Here is a 13047-nt window from a genome sequence, read left to right on the forward strand (position 1 = left end):
ACGGGGAGAGCTCACGTGGCACATTGCAGGCAGTTTGGCCATGGAGGCAGGCGCCTTCCAGATCGAAGCTTCCATATGAAAATCAGAAGTACTTGCAGGGTAATCTTGTATTCTACCACCCCAACTCGACATTTGTCGTCTGCTTTTGCTTGAATGTCTCGACAGATCACCGCACTTTTCGGACAACCGCATATGCAAACACCATGGCGATCCTGAGCTCAACGAGCGTCGTCGCCATCACCAAACCGCGCCTCCTAGTTGTCGTCTCACTCGCCCTCACGTATGGATTCGCACGCCTCTCCGTGTAATCATTCTAACCATGACGAGCAGGTGGACGGTTGCGTACTTGATGCCACAGTACCAGCCAATCCTCCAGGCCAGCGTCTCGTCTCGCATCCACGATGCCCGCCAACGACTGCCAGGCCTCTGGCCGGCTTGGCCCCTCGCTGGCCACTCGCAGTCGTTGCCACCTCCGTACTACTACAACACCTCCAAAATGGCGCTCATCTTTGAGCCCCGGCCTTTGCCGCACCTTGCCCCCCTCATCACGCACATGATGGCCGTCGTCCCTCCTGAGTGGCGCTTCCTCTTCATCGGCTCCCCCTCGAGCACTTACTCGGTTGGCCGGGCGCCCAGCATCCGCCACCGCCGCGAGGCCGGCAAGATCGAACTCATGGCGCCTTCCTGGCCCTGGAATGCCGATACCGGGGAAGACGTCTCTCGGCTCCTGACGGACGCGCGCTTCTACGACACTTTTCTTCCCGGAGTGGAGTGGATCTTCAAGTTTGATCAGGACAGCATTCTGTGTGCCAACTCGCCCAGGGACTTGGACGACTGGCTTGACTGGAGCTGGGCTGGCGCGCCGAGGTAAGCCGTCTCAGTGCCATCATTGGGACTTTGATTGACCCTGCAACAGGAGCCCAGGGGACCACTTCTCTGGCACAGGAGGCCTTTCTCTGCGGCGTGTTTCCTCCATCCGACGGGTTCTGGCCTTCCAGGAACGACACAACAACTCTGAGCCAGAGGATGAGTGGTTTGGCAAACGACTCTCCCTTATGCCCGGCGAAAGGGTGGCACACCAGTTTCAGGGTGCCATTGCTGTCGAGAACATCTTAGTGGAGAAGCCGATGGGATACACGGTCCGCGGGGGGCACGGTGGCGGCTACCTCGATCACGACGTGTGGAAGGATGCTGACCTGCGAAATCGGATCTTTGGGTATTGCCCGGAGCTGTCCATAATCATGGACATGAAGCTCGAGAGGGAGAGGTGCCCAGATGACGACGGGCGAGGTGGCAGAGGCACCGAAAAGGGATTCCAAGACTCGGGCCTAGCAAGGCTTGCCGTTGAAGTCAAATCCGCCTATTACAATACGGAAAGTGCCGGAGCGCTGGCACCGTTGCCGCCTCAGCCGCCTTCAATGCCACAGCTCTAGACGCTAGATAGATGATGGCACGCCGCAGCCAGCAAGTCTTTGCTCGCAGCGTTTCGGCTTTCGTTCTGCAAAAGTTCCCTGTTCATTGTGGTCTTTCGTGGCTCCTCAGTATCTTACGGTGATTGTCGTTGTTGGCTGGGCATCTCATCTGCCTCGTGTTCACGTCATCCGTAACGAGACGGCGACGCCCCGGTAGAGTTTCACCGTGTCAGACTGTAGCCTCACCGACGCCCACGCCCCCCTTGATTGACTCCCCCGTAAGACCTAAGCAGACAGACCTTATTACAGTCCAGCCCCGCGGCGCATGTCGGGTCCCTGGGGCATGCATCTAGCCAATGTGTATCTAGTTTGTGAAGATTTGGGCTCTCAGCCTTGCTGGCCGCCAACCTAAGCCACCGGGTTGTGGACGCTCCGTCCCCCGCCCCCCGTCTTGCCCCGTCTTCATGCTAGGCGGAGACGGTTTCGGGCTATGGACCGGCCTCTCAAGGCTGCATGCTGCATGTTCTGCTTGTGCTGCTGCTGCTGCTTCGACCCTGGCGGCCAAGGGGGCGTTGCCTTCCTCCCTTGCGGCCCCTCTTTTGCCACTCTTCAATTGTGCTGGCTAGGAGCCTTTGTTTGACTTACACGTCCACGAGCGATGATGCCAATGGGGAGCACCCCTTTGCTGCCCTGTTGGGGCGCAACCCGAATACACACTTACATAGGTGAGGTTGACGTGCCGGGAGCTAGAGTGGCCGTGCATGTGTGCGCGCGCGCTGATACCTTTTTCTTACTACTTCTTCTTCTTTTTCGTCTTCGTCTTCACATCGGCCTCTCTTCTGCCTTGCCTGGGAGGGAGTCAGGGGGGATGAGCGACAGCGGTATATAATGCGCTGCCATTCTGTCTCTTACATGGCTTGCCCTGTTACTACTGGCTGTACACTTTTGCTCATCGCCGTTGTGGTATTTCGTTTTCGTCGGCGGCGGCAGGCAGGCAGGCAGGCAGGCAGACAAGCGGGCTCACGGTTCCTCACGCGCGAGTGGTAGTAGGTAAGTAGGTAGGTAGGTAGGTAGGTATGTAGGTATCGGATACCCACGTGCAGTGTCTTACTCTTTTTGACAAATACGATACGAATGTCGGCTCTACGTTGCAAGCAAGCAGGCAAGCGAGCAAGCTTGCCCACTGTTCTCACCCATCACCACCCTCTCTATCCTCATCATCATCACCATCATCACACATACACACACGTACACACTCGCTCACACACATCCCCCATCCCTCCCTCCCTCCCGCTGGCCGGCCCGTGGTTGCCGGCGGCTAAGTCCACTACTTACCATTCGCTTCTTGAGACGTTGTTGGCCTTGTATATATGTACCGCACAGGATAGGCGGCGTCGTCGTGAGCCGCTCACGGCGGTCGGTCAGTCAGTCACACACGCCGCTGTTGGCTCCCATCCCATCACATCCCTCATCCCATCCCATCAACGCAACCCAACCAAAACCAACCCCGACGCATACACCACCACGTCTGGTATATTACTTTCATGCGACTTGCCCTTTTCCTCCTGCTTGCTTGCGCGCATGCCCCATGTATAAGAACGTTGCCTTGCCACTTCTCGACGGACAGGCCGGGGGAGGGGGGCCGGGGAGGAGCAAGGGAGCAGGCCTTGTTGGATCGCCGCGCAAGAAAGGAGGTGGGGGGGCAGGCGGGACGAAAGGGGCCACAGCTGACGCTTCAGGTTCGCCCTGCCCTTCGCCTTCCCGCCCCCAAGCTTGGCTCACTGGCTGGCGCTTGGAGCATGTTGAGGCTCGCACACGCGCGATACACATACAAATGCACACACACATATTACACACATACATACATACATACGCACACACGACGAGAGGGAGAGGAGTAGAGACGGGAGAAATTTGGCCAGCGCAGACACACACACATCGAGGCTCGCCCGGCGTAAGGCACAGCTCAACGGGTGTCCAAACACAACCCCCCTCCCCCTTTTCTTCCTCCGTTCTTTTGCCTCCGTGAGTATGCGCGTGCTGTTTGTGTGGTTGCCTCCGGCGGGCCGGGCAAGCTGCTCGACTTTGCGGTCGGTCAGGCGGCCCTTCAGGAAAGTACTCCAATTCGCGTGGTGGTGACTTGGGGGCGCAAGGGAACGCCTGTGTTTTTCATTGTGCGGATGCTGCAAGCATCTTGTGCCTGTATTCACCTACAAAATACGAGGAGCTGAGTCTAGGCAGCCAAAAAGGTGCGGCTCAAGAAACGGAGCCCGTATACATAGTCCCAGCTGTCTGGCGCATCGGTAACCACAGTTCTCGCAAACCATGACAATCACATTCAGCAAGGCAAATGAAGCGCTGGGCCAAAGGCCACTTTCACGTTCTCACGCTATGTCGCAAACTGCCAAAGAGGGGGTGCGTTGCGGCGCAGTTAGTTTCGCCGTTGGGCAAGAAAGCCTTGATTGGCTGCCTGGCGAGTCAGCTCGCCCCCCCCCTCTCTCTTCCAAGCAAGTTGGTCTCTCTGGTGGTGGTGGTGGTGGTGGTGGTGGTATCACAGATGAGCGGCTGGCGGCCCACGAGGGAGGAGCAAAGCCATGTTGCATGCCATGCTGGCGGGGTAGTTGTGGGACGGATCGTACCAGATTGCGTGTGGAGTGTGTATACTTCGTATGTGTGTGGCGCAGGCGCAAGGAGCTGATATGTGCTTCGTATGGATGGATGGAGAGAAGAGCGCAAAATATAATTGTACGTTGTGGTCGTCGATTTGAGGGAGCCGCTGACATTAGCGAAAGGGTCGACCGTGATTTGGGTGCTAGGGTACGACAAAGGCGTCTTCCAAGGTCGTGTTTGAGCGTGGAAGTGCCGTTGTCGAGCCGCCGTCAAGTTGAAACACCTGTGGACCGCGCGCTGCAGCCTGTCCTGTGTGGCACGCATGGTCCCGTGAGATTTCTTCTGCCGTCTGGCCTCTCAAGCGCAAACAAGAACGATAGCGCTCAGATTTGAAGGGAGACCGTCGTTACCGAGACTCGCAGCCCCGCCGCGATCAAAGATGGACAAGAGCAGGTATCATCCGCCGTGGAGTGAAGCCATGCATGGGCTGTTGCTGTTGAGTCTCGCCGATGAGAGAAAGACATAGCCCACACCTGGACACACGGCCCGGAGTTGACGGGATTTTAGACGTTTTAACTCCAGACTCGCCGTGCTCTCTCCACGCGCAGCATTTGAAGGGAGCCCAACGCGGGCTCAACTCGGATGCGCGGAAAGCATGGAGTTGTTGGCCATGACCATGGTATCGATGCTGCTGTTTCCTTGTGCGGCGTGCATATGGGTCGTACGTGCCTCGCCATGATCGACCGGTCCCAGAGCTGAGATGCTACCCTGACACGGGGGCAGGCATGGCGATGGCACGACCTGACAGACGGTAAACCGTAGAGTTTGGCATGGTCCAATGACGCGATCCAGCACCGATGTTTCCCTGCCAATGGCACTCTGTCTGACGGACAATAACCCCGAGGGCAGTTTTATTCCAGGACCAGACTGATAAGATTCGATTTGGTAGTGCTGAGATGGCCGGGCATATGCAGCAGGTATTTTGCGAAAAAGGGTGGACTCAGTGCACTTTATGGCAGCCTTACGAGGCATATTGAAACGGATTCGCGCGGCAATGTATGGTCGGTCCTACGCACGCCAAGCGCATGGTCTCCTGCTGCTGTGCGACGCCTCATTGCTGCTGCAGCTTTGTGACAACCGCCCTCGCCTTCTCTGCGCTGGGCTCGTTAAGGCTCGTCCCGGGTAGCTGAACGGGCTATGTTTTGCTCGCGAGTTTGCTTTCGCATTGCGTACACGCGAGGAATGCCGTAGCTGTCGATGAGCCGTGGTTTGTTGGCAAGGGTAACGCAGATTCGCATAAGCGCGGCGCTTTAAATCGTACACATGGTGTACGACCGACATAATGTTGCCGATGTTAGGTTGGCCGTGGCCGAGTTCCTTTTTTCTTGTTGCCCTTGGGCTGTTGATCCCGCTGCTCTGGGTCTCTGGTACATGCTTGTGCCGGGGTCCATGTCGTTGTCGCCCGCCTTTTACCAGGGGGGCCCTCATCCAGCTTGGCGGCAAGGTCGCCCACTGCTCCTTGCACGCTGCTCCATCGTTCTGGAATTGACGGCCCCATCTCAGCCAGGGTCAACTTCGCCTGGAGGCGCGGATTCAGTGGGAGTCTCGAGTTGAGATACCCGGTGTAAGGCGATACAGTAAGGGGAGGACTCATGCCCGTGATGCGACGTAGCCCAGCGTACTAGTACTCTCACTTGGTCCTGGTGAAGTGCAGGCCTGTCAGTGCCATTCTGGGGCTCAGGGAGGGGGTGGCCAAGTGCCCGCTTCGCAAGTGAGACAGGAATTGGATGTAGGGGCCAGGCCTCGTTCCGTTTTGGCACGACTGCGGCTGACCCCATCCCATGGCCCTTGGCCGCCACCGGTCTCCGCAGCGCTGGATGCCTGGGCCCTGCGTCGCCGTCTGACACGTCTCTGTCTGTCTGTCTGCATGCCTTGCGGCTGTTGTTGTGCAACGCGACGAAAGGCCTGACAGAGTATCCGGGACAGTTGTGAAAGCATCTACGCATACGGAAATGCCAGCTTGAACTCCCCCCACATGGAGCAAACAGGCTGTGTCGTCGTCTAGCCGTTCGTTCGTGCAGCGCCTTTGACTGCTGTCGAGGCTCGGTTCGCGGGAGGCGCGGGGCGATTTGTCTCGTCTGGCCTGTCGGCGGTCAAACCGTGTCACTGATTCGTCCCCCCCCCCCATGACGGGCACCCAACACCGCGGCACACCAAATGACGGGGACCAACCAGACGCGCAGGGGGTCGCTGCCTTTCGACGAGAAGGGAAGCCTAAATAACGCCACGATGCGCATCTGCTTGCTTCCGGGAGAGACGAAGCGGCGGGTGCGAGCCACGTCCAGGCATTCACGCATGTGCGCTTGTGCATGTCCAGAGGTACAGCATGTGGTTGGCGCGGAGAAGAAATGCACGATGCTGAGGCAACGAAATGAAAGTATGTGCGTACCTGTTGCTGGAGGCAATGGTGCGTTGGAGAGAGCGTGAGCCACCCCTGGATGCGGCCAGCGCCCTGTCACCTGGAGTCGGAGGAGAGAGACGATCGACATGAGTCTCCATGGCAGAAGCCACGACGCGGCTTCTCGAAACGACAGCGAGCAGGAGGAGGAGGCGGTGGCAAGTGCGGCCGACGACAAGGTAGCGTGTAGTAGGTACGTACCACGCTCCATTGCTCCAGAATCACTAAGGCAAGGTACAGGTCGGTACGGTACTAACACAGGGTAGTAGTACAAGGGAACTGTCCCCTGCCTTGCATGCCGGAAGATCTGGCAAATACCACGAACAGTTTTTCCAGTTACCACCAAGGCAAGGCATTGAGGCAGACCCAGCACCACATATTACGAGAAATTACCTACAGGCGAGGGAGGTCGTGTCAGGCAAGGGCTGCTGCAAAAACCCGGAAAATAAAAGTACGAGAAGCTCGTGCCTCGCCTGCGGCGGAAGGGCCACGTACCTGCGACGGCAGGGACTTGTCATAAAACTACCAGGTGGGGTTAGAGGATGAGTTCAGGTCGTCAGGGCGGGCAGCGGCCAAGGAGCTGTGCGCAGGTATAGATGCGCCTCCTGCCCAGGCCTTGTCAAGGGTGATGATGATGATGATGATGATGATAATGGAGTCCACGATGGAGACGATACTGATTCATCATGAGTCTGACGATGACGATGGCGATGACAATGATGACGATGGAGAACTGGTTCTCCTCGCCTTCCCTGGCAGTCCCGTGCTTCATGTCGGAGGTTCTTGCGAGCGACAGACCTGCGCTTGCATTCTCGCGTTGACCGAACTGCAAGGCATTAAAGAACACCTACCAACGTAGTTACTAGGTACCTAGAAAACAGGCTCAAGGGGATAGAGTTCGTGCATCCTAAGTCTAGCTGGTGGTACGTCGTACTGGTGGAAGTGGACGGTGCCTTGTACCTGGACTTCCACACTGTCGGTACTAATGTTCCTTTAGTACTAAGGTACCTTATCTCATATACCTAAAGTAGGTACCAGCCTACCTTACCTAGGTAAGTACTGAGGCAAGCTGGCCCTCGAATCGAGGCCGCTCATTGAGGTGCTGGGCGCCCGCCAGCTCACCCAACATCAGATTTCCCCCAACGCGGCAGTCGCAAACGCTACTAAAGTAGGTAGTAATAACCTTGAGCCACGAAGGTCACTACAGGGCCGTACGGCTGGATCAGGCATGGAAGAACAGGTTCAGTGCGTCTTGCGCCTGCATCCAAGCACGAACCACCGGGGTCGCAGTGGAGGCAAGAGGAAGGCAAGGCAACCAAACTCCTGTCCCGGTACCTCTTTAGGCCAGGTACCTCTTCCTGGGCACAGGGCACTTCTTGTACAATCATCAGTAAGGTACTTTGCCTAAGGTACTAAGTACCTAAGGCACCTACCTGCCTTCAATTAGTACTACCTAGTACCTCTAAAGCATCAAGTGGCAGCTTTCGAATTGTTCTGCCCTACCCCGTGCAAGCTCGGGCGTTTCACCACTGCAACTCGAGAAACAAAAGGCATCTCTTGTGGTGCGTGCGTCCGAGTCTTGACCCGCGACTCCGCTACAGACATGCTACCTGCTGCCAAGCACGTGGTGGATTCCCTCCAACGGATGGATGGTGTCGCCGTGCAAGGTACGTTCACGCTACTTGTATTTGGCTCCAAGGCATGCCTGCCCTCTCAGCTGTCTGTCCCGCCCCGTCCCATCGTGTCGTCGTCGTTCGACAACGGAACAGGGTGTTGCCTGCTCGCCGTTCGGCCAGCTGGGGACCCCTCGCCCCTCTGAGCTGCCAACTCGAGGCAACCCGAAACGACCTCAATGGCATCAAGTTATCGCCAGCTGTCGCCGCGCTCTCACTAACTTAGCAAGAGTTGCGCTATTCCGAGACTCGAGCCTACGAGTGCTGCAGACGCCACCATCCGCCTGACTGGGGCGGGGCCGCACCTCGCCCTCGGTCTGTGGCTTCATTCTTCGCCAAGCAACGGCCAGTAATAAGGAGGGCCATCGGCTCGCTGCGAACCGCGCCCGCCCGCGAAGCAAAGCAACGCTTCTGGTGTTTCTTGGGACCACTCCTAGAGAGGGCGAGACCATCCAGGAGCTTTGCCGCTTCTCTCTCCCATCAGGCTCAGCATACCGACCAGCCGACATGGGACGTTTTTGCTTTGCTGGTCACGCGTGCTGTGACGCCCGGAACAGACCATCACTGCCAGCACAAGGCACGCTCACAAGTCACCACAGGCACGCTGGCCAACGATTAGTTGGGGGGTCGACTGACTGGCTTCCGCTGGACAAGGGGGGCCGGCGGGGCTCTGCCATCCATGCGAGTCTGTTGCGCTAGACATGGGTATCCCAGATCGGGGCCGGCAAGGGAGCGAAAGCCCTGGGCCTGGCGCAAGGGGACCGACACCCAATTGCTCGTCTGTGTGCGTCTCGTCTCTTGCTGCGACAACTGTTCCTGCTTGCCACGTTCGCTCGACTCCCCTTTGAGTCGAGTCGTCGACGGTGGCAAAGCGCTGCTCGAGGAGGCACTCGCTGAAGGCTGCATTGCGGAGGAGGGTTTCGCGGGTGTCGCAGCCGAACAGCAGAGCACAGAAGGAAAAGATGCAGCCTCCCGAGCACGTCAAGCAAGCCAGCCAGCTGTCAGTCATCGCCCATGCACTCGGCTCTCTTCCGCACAAGTAGCAGGTGGTGATCTACAGGGCGAGTGGCCCCAATCCCGGCCACACTGCTAACACCTGGGAGACAATCATTGGTGATGCTCGATTCGTTCCATGGTCCGTCTCCCTTGGGGAAAGCAGTTGGCAAATGCGCAAAGGGGCGACAGTGGGTGCCCGGGACTGGGAGGGCGTTGAAGGGACGAGTATGGATGTTCGCCAAGTACCAGGGACGCCGGCAAACGGCGCGTGGCACACCCTGCACGACAGCTGTCCGATCATATTCATAGTAGTGCGCGATGTGTTGATGTGCGATGCGATGCGATGCGACGCGACGTGATGCGACGAGGTACATGGCGACATGCCACGATGCTGCGATGGGTGCGAGCGCTGACCAGCAGGAGACGAGGCCAACGACAGCAGGAACGCACGACCTACTCTCACCAAGCCTTTCTCCCTTTATTATTCTTTCAGTATCCATCCGGTGGGCAACCCGGGTGCGGTTCGCCGGCCGGGGTTCACCCCGCCCCAGGCTGAGGCTGACTTGAAGCTTTCCTAGCGGAGCAAGCGAATTGGCTCACAACGGAGGGCGGCGACGTTCGTACCAGGCGCTCTCGGCGCGCGGCCACGGCCTGGCAAGTGTTGACGACGACGTACGATCGACGTCGGCGGACGCACCGACCGAATTGTCATTGACGACAGGATGTGCATGGCATGGAAGCCAGCCGTGGGCTGGATGGCCCGGCTGCATCACGGGGGCGAGGCACCCGCCCAGGGGGGGTGGCAGGCTGAGGTGGAAGCCAAACCCCTGTCACAGAGTTGCTCGACTGCCGTTGTACCGCAGGGGTCCGCTACTATCGTGTCACTGGTGGCGCTGCGCGTGCTGCTGTTAACGCATGACGAGCGGGGGACCAGGTGGTGTGGGAGGACCAAAAACGCAAACCGGATCCACGACAAGGCCCCGCCCCGCCCACGCAACGCAGCCACAGCATCCATCCACACCACACCGCACCGCGCCATCCACACCACCAGAAGCAGAAGGGCAGCAGCACCACGTCCTAGTTGCGAGGCCGCAGCCATGAGCCCGGGCGTTGCATGGAACCCCAACGGGAGCCTCTGCCACGGCGGTGCCTGACGAGGGACCAAGGCACCAGAGGCCGTATTGCTGCACACAGAAGCCCACGGGAGAAGCAGCCACTCGAAGAAGCACCAGAAGGAAGCTCAGCGCACGCGGAACCAGCCAGCCAGCAAGCCAGCCGGATGGCGGCGTGCACGGCACGGTACTGGAGGCGAGGCGGTCCATTTTGAGGCGGCCGCTGCCTTCTGTGGGACACGAAGCGCGCGCACACGGGACCCTGCCCTCGTGGTAACAGAGCCTACCTATCGACATACTTTGTGGTTGGTTTCCCAAATGAACATTCGGTTTCGGTGCTCATCCGTCGGCGCCAACTCCTTATGGTCAGCCTGGGTCACCGACCGGCGCTCCAGCTCCACGAAGGCGGAGATAGTGATGCGGAGGCAAGTGAACCGGCGCCCGCTTGTGCTCTTTGCCTGCCTGCCTGCCTGCCTGCCTGCCTGCCTGCCTGCCTGCCTGCAGAGCTGAGGCTGCGAAGAAGCGCCGTGGGCAATCGTCAATGACATATTGCCACCGCCCGCTCCTGGCGCTGCCGCTCTCCCTCGCTAGGCTCACCCCCCTTTTTCAGGTTCTCTGGGGCCATCGCGACGGGCCAAGGGGGAGCGCCAGTGTACCAGTCGGGGCCCGCGTACCGTGCCTTTGGGGACCTCGCTGCTGTGCGGCACGAAGCGCCTTACTCGCGGGATGCTGCTGAGCAAGCACATGCAGTCAAGTAGGCCCTGTGAGCAGATTGACGAGCTTCTTTCACCTCACCTCTGTTTCTGCGAATTCCAACAAAAGTCCAGGATGGTGGTGGTGGTGGTGGTGGGGATGGCGGCCTGTTTGGAGAGAAGAGGCCCTCGGCGGCATGCCCGTGCCCGCCCTATCAGGCACCGCACGCTCGCTCACTCGCATCGCCGGCATCAGCACTGCCAGCACGCAGCGAAAAGGAGATCAGAGCGTCAAACAATCAATACTTCCACGCAGCAGCTTGCTCCAGCACACGTCCTCGCGCCACGGTCGACGCAACACAGGCTTGGCTTGGCTTGGGTAGAGGCATTTCCTGAGCCCATGTCCCTTTCTTCGTTTGTTCATCAACAGCGAGTTCCTGGCCGTGGTGAAATAATAAATGCCTGCGTGGGCACGGTTTGCGTTTCAGCCAACCTGACCTTGAACCGCCAGACGGACCGGGAGCTGGCTGGATGCGATCAGGCTCTGGACGCGGCGCCTGTTGCGCCAACCCCCCCCCCCACACCCGGGCTCATACATGCTCCGACTCTCCCCCCCTCCCCTCCTCACCTCACGTTTGTTTCCCATCCATCCATCCACCCACCCACACATCCCATCCAGCCCTCCTACGCACCCCAATCACGGGGCGGCCTGCCCTCGCACCTGGCGGGCAGAACCTTACTGCCCGTACCCAACCACGGCGTCCAACTAGACCGCTGCTCGACCGGTACCTACCTTGCCCTTGCCTGGAGTCCTTCTTGCCAGCGCATACTGAGGGAGAGGAGGAGAGGCTCCGGTATGTCAGGAAGTTGCTCGACGTAGGGTCGGGTTTGGAGCTCGGATACCTACCTAGCACTTGAACGTATGTACGTACTTGCAGCAGGTACATGGGCATGTAGACGAGAGCAACAAGCAAGGGAAGAAAAAAGACCCAAGGCAGAGCAGCAGGGGTAAAGGTGCAAGCATTCACACACCACGCCCGGCATGTGTCGAGCTTGTCCACACTTACTCGTACACGGGCACCCTTGATGGAGCCTTGTGGTGTGTCAAGGTAGGGTATGGACGAAGGATATACCTTGGTGGCAAGGCTCGACAGGCTGGCAGCCGGGCGGGACTGGTCTTGCTTGTCGGCCCGGGTCCATGTTCGGAGAAGAGGCGTTGTTGTTGTCGTCGTTGCTGAGGATGCTTGATGGCTCCCTTGATAAGGCGAGCGACCATGGCTGCCCAGGTGCCTGCGGCCTTGCGCAGAGATGGGAGGTGGGCGAGGGACCTACCGCAGCCCATCTCGTCTTTCCCCCAGTTGGGCTGGCTCCATCGTTCGGTACTACCGAGGGGCACTAAAGTTGTACTTTGAGCGTACTAAGGTAGCGGTAGGTAGACAGCACCGGCCCGGCTGAGGTTCTCAAACCTGGCGGCAGTCGTAGTTAGGGCCACGGCCGACTTCAATGTTGTTGCGGCTCAGCTGCTCTGGAGGTTGGGTTCTGGCAAGGCAGCATCCTCATCATCATCACCATTCACTCAATCTGCAGTGGGCGTTGGGCGAACCGTGGTGTCAATTCCATGTCTAGATTGTTTTAGTAGTACCTTAAGAGTAGTACCACCTAAGGACTACTAGATGGGCCAGGGCAGCGGCAGCGGCAGAAGAATTTGGATGGAGCAGGTCTTGTTCGGGGGTCACCCACCAGCCAAGCCCAGCCCAGCTCAGCCCACTACCACGGGTGAGGATGCCCGAGGGTAGGTGGTACCTTGCTAGGCTTGGCCTTGGCCTTATACTCGTAGGTGCCGTGCCCTGCCGTGCCCTGCCTGGCCCTGCTCGACCGAGCGTGGCCCAGCCCCAGCGGCAGCGCCTCCCGTACTAGACGACGGGCACCTCACAAGCCGACCCTGCGGGCACCCACCCGTAGGAACGGCACCGCTAGCGGCATCACCAGCGGCAGCAGACCCATCATCTACCCAAGCACGGGCATCTGTCTACCTACCTTGCCATCACCGCCGTCAGCAACTCCCATGGACTCCACACGCCCACTGCTCGCAGG

At 58.9% G+C, this 13047-nt stretch overlaps 2 protein-coding genes across 2 annotated transcripts; one reads left to right on the forward strand and one right to left on the reverse strand.

Moving 5' to 3' along the window:
* Positions 1–203: 203 nt before the first annotated feature.
* Positions 204–1433, forward strand: JDV02_000680 (uncharacterized protein; the record flags this gene model as incomplete). Its single annotated transcript, XM_047981517.1, has 3 exons — positions 204–280; positions 331–867; positions 917–1433. The coding sequence occupies 3 exons, from the start codon at positions 204–206 to the stop codon at positions 1431–1433; spliced, it is 1131 nt and encodes a 376-aa protein (XP_047837477.1).
* Positions 1434–5199: 3766 nt separating this feature from the next.
* Positions 5200–5741, reverse strand: JDV02_000681 (uncharacterized protein). Its single transcript, XM_047981518.1, has one exon. The coding sequence runs from the start codon at positions 5674–5676 to the stop codon at positions 5377–5379; it is 300 nt and encodes a 99-aa protein (XP_047837478.1). The 5' UTR covers positions 5677–5741; the 3' UTR covers positions 5200–5376.
* Positions 5742–13047: the final 7306 nt, after the last annotated feature.

This window comes from Purpureocillium takamizusanense, chromosome 1 (genome assembly GCF_022605165.1).
Source record: "Purpureocillium takamizusanense chromosome 1, complete sequence".
In the NCBI taxonomy this organism is placed as follows: Eukaryota; Fungi; Ascomycota; class Sordariomycetes; order Hypocreales; family Ophiocordycipitaceae; genus Purpureocillium; species Purpureocillium takamizusanense.

Excerpts from the sequence above, each read along its gene's own strand:
- JDV02_000681 (XM_047981518.1), bottom strand. The coding sequence starts at position 5,676 with ATGAGTCCTCCCCTTACTGTATCGCCTTACACCGGGTATCTCAACTCG.